At 38.5% G+C, this 17,230-nt stretch overlaps 2 protein-coding genes across 9 annotated transcripts in view; one reads left to right on the top strand and one right to left on the bottom strand.

Annotated features, from left to right (window-relative positions):
- IMMP1L (inner mitochondrial membrane peptidase subunit 1) overlaps positions 1-8,979 on the top strand; it is a 93,439-nt gene extending 84,460 nt beyond the window's left edge. For 4 of the 5 annotated variants that reach the window (XM_019519511.1, XM_019519510.1, XM_019519514.1 and 1 more), the window contains exons 5-6: positions 1,672-1,782; positions 8,819-8,979. In XM_019519511.1, coding sequence (XP_019375056.1) covers positions 1,672-1,782; positions 8,819-8,887 — 180 coding nt within the window. In that variant the 3' untranslated portion in view covers positions 8,888-8,979. Of the gene's footprint in view, positions 1-1,671; positions 1,783-8,623; positions 8,711-8,818 lie in introns of those variants that run through there. The other variant, XM_019519515.1, reaches the window with a different exon arrangement.
- DNAJC24 (DnaJ heat shock protein family (Hsp40) member C24) overlaps positions 1-17,230 on the bottom strand; it is a 95,934-nt gene that overhangs the window by 5,128 nt on the left and 73,576 nt on the right. For 2 of the 4 annotated variants that reach the window (XM_019519516.1, XM_019519517.1), the window contains exons 4-5: positions 12,292-12,360; positions 8,771-10,057 (exon numbers count right to left, since the gene is read on the bottom strand). In XM_019519516.1, the coding sequence (XP_019375061.1) occupies positions 9,933-10,057; positions 12,292-12,360 (194 nt within the window). In that variant the 3' untranslated portion in view covers positions 8,771-9,932. Of the gene's footprint in view, positions 1-8,770; positions 10,058-12,291; positions 12,361-17,230 lie in introns of those variants that run through there. The other 2 variants (XR_002097753.1, XM_019519518.1) reach the window with 2 other exon arrangements.

Raw genomic sequence — 17,230 nt, 5'->3', positions numbered from 1 at the left:
CCATCCGCCCACTTCTGTAGTCTGTCTAAATCTAATTGCAGCCTCTCTTTCCCTTTGAGCGTGCCTACCTCTCCCCACATCTTCGTGTCATCAGCATACTTGGACAACATGTTTTCCACCCCCTTGTCCAAGTTGCTGATGAAGATGTTGAACAGCATAGGCCCCAGGACTGAGCCCTGGGGGACCCCACTATTCACATCCCACCAGGTCGAGTACAACCCGTCCACCACCACTCTCTGCGTGCGTCCCATCAGCCAATTTTTGACCCATCCAACTGTGTAGGCATCAATGCCACAGTCGCTCAGTTTATTAATGAGAATGGGGTGAGAGACAGTGCCAAAGGCCTCCTTAAAATCCAGAAGACTACATCCACAGCGACACCATCGTCCAGGGATTTAGTTACCTGGTCATAAAAGGCCATCAGGTTTTCAGGCAGGACCTGCCTCTGATGAACCCATGTTGATTTCCCTTGAGCATGATCTCCCCTGCTGGCCCCTCACAGATGTGATGCTTGATAATTTTTTCAAGGATTTTCCCCAAGACTGATGTGAGGCTTATGGGCCTATTGTTTCCTGGGTCCTCCTTTCTCTCTGTCTTATAAATGGGGACCACATTAGCTAATTTCCAATCTCCAGGCACCTGGCCCATGGACCACGATTGCTCGTACAGCTGGGCCAAGGGCACAGTAATGCCTCCCGCCAGCTCTCTCAACACCCATGGGTGGAGGACATAGGGGCCTGCAGATTTGAAAACATCCAGCCCTTCCAGAAGATCCCTAACTACATCTGCGCAGACCCAAGGCCTGGCAGTGCTATCCCCAAGATTGCCCCTACCTGTGGTGGGAGAGCTATCCTGGTCCTTGTCCAAGAAAACAGAGGCAAAGAACTTGTTAAAAATTTTGGCTCTCTCATCTGGCGTAGCCACAAGATTACCATTTGAGTCTAGCAGGGGCCCTACATTACCGGTGCCCTCTTCTTAATCCCAATGTATATAGTTAATGCATAGTACATATAAGCAATAAAAGGTCTTTGTCATATCATATAAGGTCACCATCATTAATTTTCAAATTATAAAAAGAGACTTGCTATTTTGTGATGGTTGTTATTGCAGTATAATGTGTTGTGGATTCTTCCTGCACACAGAATGAACTGTGATCTTAATTAGAACTTTGACAAGCCCACTCCGATAAAATGATGAGATTATTCGTAATTGATGTCACAATCAATTACCATTTAGTTCATCATGAGCCTACTAACAGGTCTAGCCTTGGTGCTGGCCCCAGGATGTTGATGAGTGTGCGGCTGCCCTGTTCATGCTGTTACTGCGACAGGAGGGCAGATTTTCAGTCAACATCCTAATGACCTCTTTTGAAGTCTATTAAATTAATGACCCTGTCACATTGGTCTAACCTCTTACATCTTCATTTTGGATTTTTAGTTGCAACCTAGTGTTTTGGGAGCACGTGATAGAAGAGATACTTCAAAATACTTTCTTTTTTTTTTAAATCTGGCACTGTTATAACAGAGACTGTAAAATTATTAATTCACTGAATGGCAATGAAACAAGTGTTAAGTTTTATCAAATATATCTTAGGAAAAATTCTTCACTTTCCTTTAAATAAATTATTCTCTTTATTGTTTAAACTTTTATTTTGATCTTGTCCAACTGTAGGTGCCAAAAGGACATGTATGGTTGGAAGGTGATAATCTCAGGAATTCTAAAGATTCCAGGTGTTATGGACCTATTCCTTATGGACTGATAAGAGGACGCATTTGTTTTAAGGTATACCTATAGCATCTAAAATGAGATGTATAAAGAACTTCTAAAAGTTTGAAATCAAACTCCATTCTGCCTACATTGATAGCAGCCCCACTGAAGTAGATAAGAATGGAAGTGCAAAGAAACTGCAAGGGGATAATTCATTATTTATCGAGGATGCTTTCATAGTTGCACTTAAAAATTTGTGTTTCATATGATCGGTACTATTAAAGCTAGGTGAGCAATTTTGAAAATACAATCTAAAACCAGTCTCAGGATACCATGTGTAGAAAATATAACCTATCCCTAACTGTATTTTGTAATCCTCTTTGAAAAATGATGAAAAATAATCGTTTCAGAAATATTATACAGTAAGGTGCTCTGTATGTCTGCAAAGACCCAAGACTGGTGCGGGAAAGTTGCCTTACAAGACCTAAACAATTGAGGACTTTAACAATGATTAAAGATGTATGGGTCTATCACAGTGCCTAGAGTTAAACTAAATCTCTAAAGCAGCTTTAATTTTGGTTTTGCAAATATACAGCCCTAGTTATTTGTCCTTACGTTGGACATCAAAATGTAATAAAAGGTATTTATAATGTTAGATAAAGGAAATACAGTAAACCTACTGGGTTTAACAATTCTAAAAACATATTTTGCATCAATTACATTTCATATTCTTTCCATCTGCATAATTGTGTACAGTTTATAAGAATTCATAATAATAAACTTAGATATATTTATGGAATTATGTAGGCATATATACCGGAAAACTGTTTACATGCTGTTATAGACAGAATAAAAGTAGTTGCTTACTACTATTCTTTACACATTACAAATCTATCACCTAAGTCTTGCCTATGAGCAAAACTGGCATATGTACTCAGAAAAGACTTAATTCTGGTTTAACACATTTCTATATATTTATGCAGCTTAGAATTGTCAGGAGGGCAACTTACGACTTTTCAAAGAACCTTGCAACTACTGACCATGATTGCTAATTGCTTACTAAACCTGAAATAACATTTCCCCCCTCAGCTTTGTCTGACCTCTGTTCTTTATGGATTATTAAAACACTTGCTGTCAGTTTCTCCCTGGTGTATATGCAAGTTCTCATTGTTCCATCTCTGCATGTTTGTCTTACCACATATTTCCAGAGTAAAGAATGACCATTGTTTTAGAGACTGTGGTTCTGTGCTGTTGAAAAATGGCCATAAAGATAAGCTGGATCTTGGTTTCCATCCAACCTTATAAAAGTAGAGCTAGTCTACTGACCACTTAAAATGTTAGGTGTATGTGGAGAGCCCATTAAATTACTTTTTAAAAGAACCTAATCATCAGCCACTGTCAGTATAGGACATTTCTGAGTCTTAAAAATGGCTTGTTGCCAAGTGATGATTATTAATGTTTTACTAATGAGAGCTAAACACATGCTATGCAACACAAGTAAGCTTTATGTTATATTCCCAAAGACAATGTACATGGCTTGGGCAAGTATTGAAATGTTTAATACCAACAGCAGCAATAATCTACGATAGTAATCTTCATCAGAACACATTGCTATTGTCACCATCCATCCTCTCGTTAACTACAGAATATTATGACAAAAAACAGTAGGCTGCAACTATTCTATACAGCACTGAAAGTTACTTTGCTTTTGACCAAGTTATACACCTTTTAATAGTTCTTATAAAAGGAAGGTCAGGTCTACTGCAGTACATAGATAAAGGAGCCATATTTGTTCAAGTAAAGCGGCTAGCTTCACCAAGCTTTCTTTGATAGTTTTTTATGGACCAGTTGCAGTATTTCATAAATAGATTTCAAACTGCATCCCTGTTAATGTATAGTTAAGCTCCTGGTAACAATGCAAAAAACCTACTGTATATACCTCACATAGGAAGAGTTCTACCAATATAATTTTGGAAATAATTTCCCTTTTCCTACCTTTAACCTGACTGAAACCCTGACTGCAGCACCCAGGTGCTTGTCTCATATTAGTCTACAGCTGAAGCCATGTAGTGCACCATAATGTGCTTTTGCTATTGGTTTTCTGCTGAAATCCACAATAAAAACTGAAAACAGAAACATGCGAAAGGGCTTTCCAAGGTTGTGTAAACAAACCATTGTTGGGAAGAGAGAGACTAGCTTTTCTTAATCATGCTAAGGTTAAGGCTCTTAAGTAAAGTTGGCAGAGCTCAATATTCTACCCATTAATGGCCACATATGATAACATTTCAACACTACTCACCTATTCTAATGTGGTAGCACCGTCACAGTGAAAGATGAATTGCTTAGGCAATGCCATAGGTTCCCTACAATGCAAGTCCCTAGAGACTCAGCAAAACCACTTTAAGGGGAGTTTTCTGTGACAGTACTCACTTCAAGCCAAGGCTGGGCACAAACCGCCCCAAATATTATCTGTTCAACTCACTCCCTGAATGCTGGACTCAAGTCAAAACGTACACACACAAATGGCACCACTTCAACAGAGAAGGTCAATCCCTTTAATTCCCTACACATTGGGCTAAATCAATGTATGAGAGCTGAGGAGAAAAACAGCTACTGAATCAAGATACATCAGCTTCTGTCATAACTTTCAAAGACTTGGGTACTATAAACAAACATGCATAATATAAAATGCATGTTCCTTTTTTCAAACTACAGGGAACATACCTGGGTCTTCTATTGTGTGTGCAGATATTCACATTTTAAGATGGCTGCTAATTAGGAACCTAACGGAATTGCGGCAAGACAAAGGGTTTTGCACTGTCCACTTGTGACGCACAGAGCCAATTTCACAAACATCTTTAGTGGCCCCGTCCCCTAGCATGGATGGGTGAAGAGGCCTGGTGTAGAAGAACTCAAACTTCGTGTTGTGGTTAAATCAGAACTGACAGAGCCAGCTTTTTTTTATTTAGGGCTATACTGTGATCACAGGGAGGATTTCATACAGCAAGGGGAACCACCCACTTGTTTGTTTCAAAGGAATCCTCCTCCTCTCTAAGTTTTCAAGCATTTTTATACTTACGACAGATAGAGAGAGAGAGAAAAAAAATACAACCTTGGAGAAACTAAAACAAGTATACTTAATTGGACACCTGTGCACAGGGTAATAAGACATGCGGGATTTCTTATCTCAAAACATATAACTGAAATAAGCAGTATCAGTACTTCTGGTCTCTGTTTTTCTAGTCAAGTAGGCCAGAAGCCTGACTAAATTTACTCCTACATTGGGGAAGGAGACAAGGGCATAGCTGCCATCTTAGATAGCAGGCTGCCCTCACTGGGGAGCCAACATTTTAGTTTTATTAAGTTTTTGTTGTTGATTTCTCAGTTTCCATAAAACCACAAATTAAGTGGGTCCCTACTAATAATTAAGATTAATGTAATACATTGGAGGGAAATAGTAACAGTTAATTACAATGACCCTTACTATGTTTACTTTTTTTAAAGAATAAATCAAGGTGTCAGAACTTTTTCAGTTTCTCAATATGAATGAAATTAAGCACGTTTTCTTGAGAAATCATGATTTTTTTAAAGTACTTATTCTGAAATCCTCCATGTGTGACATGCTACAGCTTGGATTTTCCTACTATCCCTTTTTGTTAGAGGCAAAGACTGACTGCTAGCCTGAGGCCAGGACTACCCTTCAGTAGAGAACCCAAGTCCTCTGCAGACTACAGATCTCCTCTTTATAACTGCTCATTTCAGGATAGGACTATAAAAAAAAAAATATGAACTCGACTAAATGGAGGCTCCTAGGATTACTTTAAAACTAAATTAGCACAATTGGTCAAGGGTTTCAGAGGCAGGTTTGCTTCAGACTTGTCTTGAGCAGGTGGATTGCAGATGGAACAGACCTGTTACCCACTGTCAATTATGGCATGGCCATATGGGTGTGGATTTTGCTTCTCGACTTCCTCTACTGCCCATTCAACAGCATGAAGAGCAGAATAGCCAGCTGTAAAGGAGTCTACAGAAACACCAAGTCTCTTCAGTCATACTGATCCAAGATGCATCTTTACCTTCGTTATGCATCTTTAACTTTTGGGGGCTTTTTTAGTTACCTATCCATAGGAAGCTGAGAGATTTGATATCTGGAAGAGGGAGAAAAAGGGCCTGTTGCAAAAGATTAAGAAACTCCAAATAGGGTTCTCTTGGAAGTTTCTTGAACCATCTGCCTAACTCAGTGTCTCACTTCTTTTATATGAGGCTGCATATGACCGAGACTTTTGATCATTCCACAAGGTTGTCATTGAACTTAAAGGGGCCTGGGCTTTTTTTTCTTTCTTTCTTTGTAGTGTTCCCACGTGGCTCATTTCCTAAGATTATGTAGGAATATTTTATGTAAGAAATGTCCTGCCACTTCAGAGCTTGAGGCAGGATAGGCATCCTTGTCCTCCTCTTCTCCTTTGCAATGCTACTTTTAAAATTCTGGTTTCTTGTTATAAAAATGTTCAGGCTGTCATGAGGGTTAGAAGGTGGCTTGTGGCTGTAATCTGCAGAAAGAGCTGAAACAGATCCTGCTGTGGACAAAACATCCACTACATAATTGCTGTATAGCAGAGGACTGGACTCAATAAGCCAGCTGGTCCCTTCCAATTCTTTGTTAACAAATCATCCTAGACCAACAGCCAGACACACCAAAAAAATAGAAGCATTCAAACACCTTCTCAGGTCTTGCCTTGTGCCAATAGCAAGATATTTTGTGGAGCTTATTCAAAATTCTTTGTGGTCCTACAGAATAAGAGGATAATAGCCATCTTATATTGCAAGTCTGTCAACAAGTTCACCAGGTTTATACAGGTCTGAACAGAAACCCCAAAGTCTATCATCATCTATTGTATCACCCCAGGCTTTCATGACTTCACTGAGTTCACAAGGAGGCCTCTGTGAATGTGCCAGAGACGCATTAACATTTCTACACTTTCATTAGAACAAAAAACATTTTCATTATTCGTCTCTCTTGTCTGGAGTTGTGATTGCCACACCAGTCTTCTCCTTGTATTTTTACTAATCATTCTCAAAAAGTGGGAATTACAATTTATCCCTACTTAGAGGAAGATCTCATAAGGTCTTTGTTTAAAGAGATAGCTCTTTAGGGTAGAAAGAAGATTGAAACTTAGATTTCTGGTGAATGTAAAGCAATCACCATGTCAGTGACTTCTGCATTTAGATGAGATCACAGATATCAAGGAAGATAATAGCATTTGTTGCAAGGAAAACATCTTTCCTCACTCATGTAACTGCTCAAGCATCATCTGGTCAGACATCCCTAAAAATCCCAGAAATTCCTTTGAATATTACATATGTGCATTACTCTCCTATGAAATATGAACTTTCATTTCTACCTGGGAGAACATTTACAATCTTTTCTCCTATGCTTAAAGAAGGGTGCTTGTGCCCAAAAGCTTGCAATTAAAGATTTAATTTTTTTTGCAAAAATCTGGTTGGTCTAATAAAACATATCACCTCTACCAGGAGTTCTGATTCCACTTCTGTGCATGGACATTTAACATAATAGCTAGATTTCATATAATAGTGCTCCTGAAATTCCTTTTCTAAGACCAGCCAGAAATCACATAGCAGCAGTGGAGAATTACTGTTCCAAAGTCAGTCACTTTTTTCCTTGAGCAATAGATTATTTGACATTTCAACAGAAATTTCTGTTGAACCTCTCATCAACTTAATGATGGATGGGGAGGCGCACACAACTAAACTTTGGCATTGTTAAAACCCTCTACCAGAAAGACAAAACTCAAAAGTGAATTCTCTCATTTGGATGCAAACACCAGTACTGATACTATGAATATCAAGACAGTAAAGATAATAGATGTCTGAAGAATTCGGATGAGTTGGCTAAAGATCCCAAGCTTAATACACTGCTAAGATAGGTTGCAACCACAGAGAACATTTTGAACCATAAAGATTTCAAATGACCATTTAAAAGAATCTTTAACAGAGCTACACTCACCAACCCTCTTGTGATATGGAAGCTTCTCTTCTGGAAACTTGAATTTGCTGTTAGGAGTCTTAGCAGAGCAATGATTTGATCCACAACACTCTGTTTCACCCTACTTTGTCTCCCAAGAAGCATCTTAGCAGCAGTCACTTCAAATAGGAGGATAATATATTTTTCCCAAGGACAGTGTGATTCTGTAGATGGACCTATATTTTATTTAATAAATACAGTTTTCCACAGGATGCAGGAAGTGGCTAATTCTAAATGTTTTAAGAAGACTAAACATAAAAAGAATGTCAATAGAGCACTTAATCTACCTCAAGCACACAGAACTTTATTGACATGCAGATTTTATATTCTTCAGTTAAAAGGGAAGAAGGCCTCTAATTCATCAGTTTGCAAGATAGAGGAATGATCTGTAAGTTTCAGCCATACATCTGGAATGAATTCACTGGTTAACTGTACAATCCATTCCCTGTGGGGCTCAGCTTTTCTGCAGGGAAGAAAGTTTTTTGTGCTTCTTGGCCTTTTGACTAAGGTCAAGTGAAGAAATCTGTCAAGCAGTTGTATGGGTATCAGTATATATTTTCATGAAGAATTTGCAAAATTGTCTTCAAATGGAGTTTTGTGGGGAAAGCCTAGCAGTAATCTGGAGGTGTGTAATTAGTTTGTCTCAGAACTAGAGTTGTTGACTCTCCAGAAAAAAAAATATGTTTTTTAAAGGAATACTTTCTGCTTCCTAAGGCTCTTTTGCAAGGTTTACCTGGTGAACTTAGGTGACTTCATATTCTACTAGTATTTTCCAGCTTTGGAAACCTTAATTCTAGGACTCTCCAAGGAGGGCAGTCCTACTGTCAAATTTTGTTCTACCTCACCGAGGCTGTATAGTTTAATGCCTCCCAGTAGATACATTCAGACATAAAAGGAAGTAAAGAAAATTCACAGGTAAGTAAATCTCCTCATCCTTGTACCATCCCCTTATATAATTAAAAGTTGATGTAATATATGTAAAGCACTTGCAACAAAAATGATAGTATAGAAACACTGAAATTAAAGAGCTGTAATGATTTATTTAATTTTTAACATTTTATTTTACAGATATGGCCTCTGAATGATTTTGGATTTCTACGTGCTAGCCCCAATGGCCATAGATTTATTGATGATTAAGACAGCTATGTGAATTCTGCTAACTAACTTTTTCTACAAATTCAAATAAACGTCTTATTTACAATAAATATAAAAACATTGTGTGAGAATGATTTATATCAAAGTTTTTCTGACCGTAGTCCCATTTTATTAAAGTGTACAAAGAAGTGCACTGGAGTCACCAATGGAAATAAATGCTTTGCTTATTCAGCTGACCATTCGTAGTGAGTCCTCATATACATACAAAAGAGAAAAATGTGGATCTTAAATGTTCCATTCATAAAACAATTGGAAATGTTAAAACTTAAAGTATAAGTGACTTTAGAACAAAACACTGGTTGACATGTTACCTATCACCATGTAAAACCTTGAAGCAGAACCACTAGCAACACTAACTAGCAGGTAGTTGGACATACAATATGCAATTTATGAAAAACTTCAATAATTAAACAATCTTACAGGGCACCAGTATATAGTGACTTATGGTTATTAGCACATTGCATGTTGCTTTCTGAGAATTCTATCTTTAGACATATTCAGATTCTAATAGTTCTGTTTCAGAAGATCACATCTCATGTTAATTGATTGCAGAGTAACTTGTTTTTCTGGGCTATTACATGGGATTTAACGTCTTTGATGGTAGTGCCCCAGCTGCAGTTCATATGGTCTTAGGTTGAGAGGAAATGCTCCTCAACTGTTAGTTGAGGAAAGCATGTCATCTAGATTAGAAGATGGAACCTTAGTTAATTAAAAGTTAAGAGCACTCATGGTTGTGCTAAGTAAATAAGGTTTTCAAATCAATGAAAACTAGCACCATTTTCCCACACTTGATAGTTCATGTTAGATTAAGAGTAGAGAAGGATTTTATTATTATTATTTACTAGAAGCATTAATAGCTCTTTAAAAATAGCTCATAACTTTAAAAAAAAAAAGGGTTTCTTGGATCTGAGACTAAGCTGGTACTTACAGGGCACACCTTTTCAGTGGACAGAATAATAAATGTGTCAAGGAATATTTGGCTGGATGAAACTCATTTTCATTGTGCTTGAGTGAAGCAGTTGCTTATTCAGCGAAGGATCTCTATTATTAGTGAACATGTGTCACAGCAAACCAGGGAAACCTCTTCAGTTTCATTCTTGGAGATAGTGTATTTCCCACCACACCGACATAAGAAAGTATAGCATTGTTCATCTGTTGAGACAAAAATGAAACACAAATAAACAAAACCTTAAGTCAAATTGAGAAAGCATCTTAGGCAGCTAAAGTCACTTAAACTGATTTCCAAACCCTTCCGTCTCACCCATCAGGCCACCTAACTCTGGAGATATTTAAAAATTAGTAGGTGCCTCTTTGATCTAAAAACGTGTAAGCATCTAGTTTTGTTTCTGGTTTGTGCCCAGAACTGTTCTACCCTTTACAACTAGGCACCTGGCTCTTGCTTAAGCCCCATTAGGATCTAAAAGTGAGGTGGAATAATGCTTATGACCCTAACTAGCCCAATCCGTTAGGTATCCAGCTCCAATATAACACCAGACTTCTCACAAAATGTAGTAGTATTTGCTTTATTTTTACAAAAAAAATTGCTGAATGAAAAGTCTACCCATATATAACAAAACATGACACATGTAATAACTTCACAGTCAGAGCATTTGGCTGGGAAGTAAGGTATCTTGGTTCAGGTGCTTTCCTTGACCTTAGGGGTTTCAAATGCTAGTCTCCAAGTTCCTAGGAAGGTGTTCTAACCACCAGTCTATAGGTTTTGCACTCCACATAGCCTGCTAAAGATGTGTCATTATGCAGGAAGAAATACAAGATTCATGGGTTTAGGAAGAGAGGGCACAAGAGAAGGTATGATCTAATGAGCCTCATGTTTAGGGTGCTCTGCTTGAAGAGGGGGAGTCTTCAAGGGTTTTGGTCTATTCTCCCATCCTTTTTTTATGTATTTTAGGCTGCTGGCAGATATTCATTTAAAAGCATGATGGGATCTTATATGTGATCCCCAAAATTGTGTCTCCTGCCATGCTACACATGCATGGCAAGAGATGGGATTGGGGATCAGATCCCAATTGCACAACGTTGTCAGTACAAGGGAGTCTAGGATCATGATCCTGGGCTTCCGCTGTACCAGCAAGTAGCAGCTGACTGGTACAACCCTCGATTTCCATGCATCTCAGAAGCTGGGAGTGGCAGTCAGCTGATCAGGGTCTTATGCACTCCCAAGGCCAGGAGCCCCAGTTAGCTGATGCTTGGCCCCATGTGCAATTTAAGCATGATGGGAACCAGCCACAAAGTTATTACACATTTTTGTGTAATAACCTTGGGACTTACTCCTTGTTTTATTGTGCGATTAATTACATTAATGTGTGGCCAGGTTATTACTTAAGATGTGAGTAACTGGTTAATCAGATTTTAAGTATAACATCTGCCAGGGGCTCTACTTTAATTCTTTGAGGAAAAAACAGAACTAGTTCTAGGAGGAGTCCAAAATCAAGGAATGTTTCCGTCCCCCATGTGAGTTCCTTAACTCTTAGGAAGTCAAATAGCATGTTTAGTGCAGTTTTCCATTAATTAAAAAATTGGGCACAGTAATAACAGAACAATTTGTGGTTTTGTTAAAGTAGTAAGTTAGGAAGACAGTAAGGCAACAATAAGCAAAGAAAAGGAGGAAGCATTTTTCTTTCCAAGATTTTTTTTAAATAACTTGGGGTGTTTTTATCAACTAACTGATTTTAAGATAATGGGTAAGAGAAAAGTGACATTGGGTCAAAATGGAAAAAGCTATGTGCAAGAATAGTCGCAGCAAAAGCAGGGGACCCAGGAGGGACTTGCTCCTTGTAGGGAGATGCTACTTCTCCACCAACCAAGAAGAAAAGAGTCTAGAGAATCAAATGTAATAGTAGAAGACAACTCAGATGCTGCATAGTAGCCCTGCAAACTTCTGTCAGAAAGCCGAAAATGAGAGGGCTCAAAGAAGTGCAGTGCCAAATACTGCAGAAAGGCAACTGGCAATTCCAACTCAATAACAGCAAAACAGGAATCACTGTCACCTGATTTTGAAGATAGGAGTGAAGGGGTCTGATAGGGAAAAACAGAAAAATAGCAGGCCACAATGGAGAGTACTGCAGCCATATTAATAGCCATAAATGCAAAAGTTAAACTCATAAGAAAAGCAACATAACAAAACCAAAGAAAAAAAAGAAAGAAAAAACCCTGGCAGGTAAGAAGAATTTTGAAGAGAAAGTTAACACCACCAAGAAATTTACACAAAACAATAAGATGTCAAATAGCATATAAAAATGTGAGTGAACTCTTCCAATTATCACAGACATTGCGAAAGGTAAGAGGACTCAAAGACTTTGAAAGCAGCCACAACAGCTCTATACAAGACTGCTTTATTTCCAATATAAAAAGTGAAACATTTGTACCATTATTCCAGGACATGTCTTCAAGATATATTTGAGCATCCAGTGGCCACTCCTGTGTGAGATCATCTTCTATAAGGAAACAGTGACAGATGTTGTGTTAGGATTGATGAAAAGAGGATAATTTTGTTTCTTACTTGTAAATTAGTATTTCCTTGTCTAGCCACATCTACTCACTGTAAGGAAGTCCCACCTGTGAACACAGTCTTTTTAAATAGCTTTACAGTGACTTGCTCAGGCTTTTGCATCTCATGGCACAACCTTACTGTTTTTCCAACTTAAGTGGCCTGAGAGCAAGTCTCTATATGGGAGTTTCTTTGCAGCCTGATGTGAGATGCAAAAGAGACAACATAATTTCATGCATCATACTGGAAGAATTATTAGCTTTTGTACCTTACTAGTTGGCATACTTGTATTTGAGACATGCTGGGTGCATCTACATGTGCTATTAATTCACCGTAAGTTTTCCCTGGGAGCATGTCTACACATGTGCCCATCGGAAGCAAATTTGCTCCCAATGGGAGTCATTCATTGCAGGACTATTCCTGCCTTGCCCTGCTCCCTTATAGCAGCTAGGGGGAGCTCCAGGCTTCCCCAAGTGCCACTTTGGGCCTGGAAGGGAACACTAGAGTCAGGCCTGGGCTCCAGGGCATGCTGTCCAACCTCTGAGGCATCTGCCTCTCAGACGTGTGCCCCAACTGGCAGATCAAGACACAGGGCTGGGAAATCATCCCCTCCCCCAGCAGCTGTTTCCCAGCCCCAGAGCACAGGGCTAAGAAACAGCTGCCTGAGGAGGGAACAGTTCCCCCACCTCCTGCTGTCTGGGCTGACCAGGACTATACTACTAAGTAAATGTTGCGCACATGTAGATGGTGATGCTTTACAGCACAGTAGTTTAATCTACTAATCCATCCTTGAAAGAAAAGACTAACCTACTGTGCAGTAGTATCTCATGTAGATGTGCCCACTATTTACAAAAAGCCTTAAGAACTGACAGTGTAGGTTTCACCTGTGATAGGGCTACTGGTCAAGCAACACAGATCCATATCCATAACAGGACTCAGGCAGAATTCTAGCACCTAAATCCAAAATTATAACCTTCAAATTCCACCTGTGAGCTGCTGCCTATCCTTGGAGACGCTTACACTTTTCACTTTATAGGTCCTTAGGTACCCAAAAGTTATATTTTTGCACAAGGATAAGACATGCCTTAGCTTTGGCAGCTATTGCCTTCTTTAGCACTTTATAAGTTAAATACCGTGTGTTTTTTAGAATAAAACAGCAATATTATATAAATCAATTTCAAATATTAACTGTGTAGAACAAGTGATTCACAATGTCAAGTCTTAACTTGACAGCAGAGGAGTGCTGTGGCAAGACAGTACGAAGCAACTATCTAAGTCTGGCTATGCCAGTTACTAATCAGAACTTTCTCTAAGCTTCGTCAGCTAGATGCATCTTTGAACAAAAACTACGTGATTTGTGGGTTTTTTCTTTCAAGGACTGATCATAGTATCAGTTTCACACGTGTATCCCAGGAGTTAGCTATGAATATCATTTGTCAATAGTAAAATATCAATAATAAAAGGGAATGGTGATATATCAGCTCTCTTACACAATGATAAAACCTAATTAGCAATCATATTAAGAGTGACTTATAGAATTGCCTGGGTGTTTTAGACAACTAAATTATGATCCTACGTTTATCTGAAATCTACAGTATAGATTCCCTGGGAATGAATCACATTCTCAATTAGTTATAAAGAAGGCAATTAAAACATATCAGACAAGTTATAGATGACAGGATCAATAAAACCTCCATGATCTAATGTATGCTGAACACCTACAGTACATTAAAGAAGTAAGGATTAAAACAAAATTAATCCACTGATATCCAAATTTGCTGCTGTCAGAAGAAGAAAAAAGAGACCGAGGGGCAAAATGGAGGATACAGCTATTAACCAATATTTCTTATTGCTGGTTTTGCTCTGATCTTGCTAAATAAGAGCTGTAATGGTGCTTTTCAATCAGAAATTAGTCATTTGGAGTGGGACTGAATATTCTTTAGTTTTCTACCACCTCCTCAAAATAGTACTTAATATGGCTAAGATAGTGTCTTAAATCAAAGAAAAGTTCAGTGCTCTTAATTTATCTCAAGTATACTGTAATGCTATTTGTATGTATTTCAATACCTACATAATTACTGTTTCTCCTTTTTAATGAGGCAGGGAGAATATAGGACCTCTTCTCTTCAAAGGACAGGAGAAAGAACAAGGTGAAAGATGTGAACACCTTCTCCTTTTTCAAAGGTTTTTAAAGAAGTTACAGAGGACTGTACTCCAGCACCTTTTGTTCAGTGTTGAAAACACAGAGTGGGAAAAAAGGTGACCACACTAGGAGGTCCCACCATTTCTCTACTTCACTTGTATACGGAAATAAAACTTAAAAAAGAGGCCACCAATCACAGAGGGGAAACAAAAGTCACCCTTGTGTCTCCATAAAAATTGTTATGGCAGTACAAAGTGAAAGCAAACAGAGATCCATCCTCTCCTTCGCAGCCACAAATGTTCAAATTTGTGGCCGCGACAGAAGGCAGTATTAAATTGGGCACAGACCATGTCTGTTTACTTAGAGCAGAAGAGCTCAGGCTGAATGAAGCTACCTGGGCTCTCCAGCCTCCCTGCGCAGTAGCTTCATGGGCTTGAGAGGCAGAGTGCCTGTATCACTTTTCCCCTTGTCCAGACATGTCTGTCCAGGAGTTGTGCCTGGGTAAGCAAAGACAGCTGGGGCTTTGGGGCACGCAACCCATGCAGTGAGATTTTCCTGTGCGCTTGCACAGGAGGGATCCCTGTGCGAGTTCCTACCCATCCCCCACCACCTCCACATTTGCAGACCCATGTGGGAAAATCCCTTGCAGAGGGATTTTCTCAAGTGTACCTGCAAGTGCAGAGGGAGGAACTCAGGTTCCCCCTCCATATTTGCAGGCAAGTGCAAGGAAATTTCTTGCAGAGGGTTTTTCCTGCACACCTGCAAATACAGAGGGGGGAAACCCAAGTTTTCCTTGCCTGCATATGTGCACCAACTTGGGGCATGGCAACCAGGGATGTCTGTAGATGTCCCTGAAGCGTGCTCATGCTCCAAAGATGACATATTGCAACACAACTGATCACGGTCCAAAGATGTCTGTTTCCAGGCACAGATTTTACAAAGCGGCATTTATGTCAGAGCCAGTGTCCCATAAAAAGGGATGTAGGTTAGAGGAGGATGTTTGCTTGAGAGTGAAAGGGGAGAGGTTACTACGCAGTCAATTTCAGCACACACTGGAAGCAAACATGAGAGGAGTGGTGACAGAAGGGAGACTCTCTCAATCCCCACCCTGCTTCCTGCAATAAATATATTACTCCGTAAATGAGAGGAGTGGCTGAAAAATAAGGCCACCATCTCTCGTACTCCATGTGACACATAGGATGGGGTCTGATGCTTAGGATTTCAGCTCTGATTTCCTTCTCCACTACTGCAATTATAAAATCCTCAACAAGCCAAATTCATCTTCCATGCAATTCCAAAATGTGACCATGTATCACTGCAACCAAATCACAGCTAATCTGAGATTTCATCTGGAATTATGCCCAACAGCAATTTGATAATTAGGTTATTTTCAAAAAAAGTTAATTTTAAATTAGATTGTCCTCTTCTCTGAGTAAGCCTCCAAACATAACATTCAGTCCAGTGTATTCACTGTCAATCACTGTACGGTGCTGTTATTTGTTTGTCTGCTTCAATCAGAAGACATTTATTTTTCAAAACTGAATACATCTGACTTGTTTCTAACTTTATTCAACATGAACTCCAATCTAACATGACTTAAGCCAATACAAATTGATCATTGGCTTGGACAGGTATTTAATTAAAGAAACTGAAGCCTGATTTAAACTTAAGGAATATATTTGCGAGTCTGCAATTTGTATTATTTCACATTGTTTTAACTATGTTAGCATGTATCTTACAGTCTTGCCTAGCGGCTGATTATTTTGATGTGAAACTAATTCAGGTTTCTTATAGTCTTGAGATATAAAAGGTTATTCAGCACTGATATTCATACTAATGCTTAGGTCTATTTTTTATATTAATAAAAATACACGCAATATCCAAATGCATTTTAATGTGTATGTGTTCAGCTCCTAAAATTGAATTTTACACTCCCGAACATAGATGGAAATTATGATGATATCTGATTTTTCTATAATAACTTGGAAAACACATCTTTAAATCTTTAGAAGTACAGGCCCTGTGACCTTGCATTCTATTGGATTTGTCTGACAACAAGAGGTGAAAGGATTCTGCAGCTCCATTGTCTCAACTGTAGGATCTGAGAAAAACACTGGCAGGGCTCATCAGAGAGGTTTATGAGCCTGCAGTTCAAAGAGATTAAAAGGAAAATCTACAGCGATTCTTTCAGGCTGAAGAACAACATTAAATAACTATTAGCAGCTTGGTTCAGTAAAGCTTTACTAGAGCTCTTGCTGGGTCATTCAAAAATTGTAAAGGAGAAAAGGTATTCAAGCTTCACTTGGGGGATACAATAAATATTTCTTGGTTTTTCTGGAAGCTTGATGAAAATGCAAGCTTTTAAATAACTTGTAAAGTAGTAAAAATATGTAACATTGAAATATTTCTCACCTTCTAATTAGTCAAATATTCTTAGCAGTGCTGATGGTTTTTTTATAGCTACAATTTAATTATGAACAAAAATTATCCCATTTATTCACTGCCAAATCAAACACAGCTGGAAATATGTACTTGGTATCATCATGAGGAGATAAAATTAAAAAGAATATTAGAAAACTTTTCAAAATTTTAGTACCACTAGAAATTTTTTACTATTAAACTAGATTTTTTATTTTTTTTTTTTTTTTTTACATAATTTAAAATTATTGTTAGG

Source organism: Gavialis gangeticus, unplaced genomic scaffold (genome assembly GCF_001723915.1).
Source record: "Gavialis gangeticus isolate Ggan-Ray unplaced genomic scaffold, GavGan_comp1, whole genome shotgun sequence".
NCBI lineage: Eukaryota > Metazoa > Chordata > Crocodylia > Gavialidae > Gavialis > Gavialis gangeticus.
Note: the sequence above shows the minus strand (reverse complement) of the source record. Positions and strands in the feature narration are given on the sequence as shown.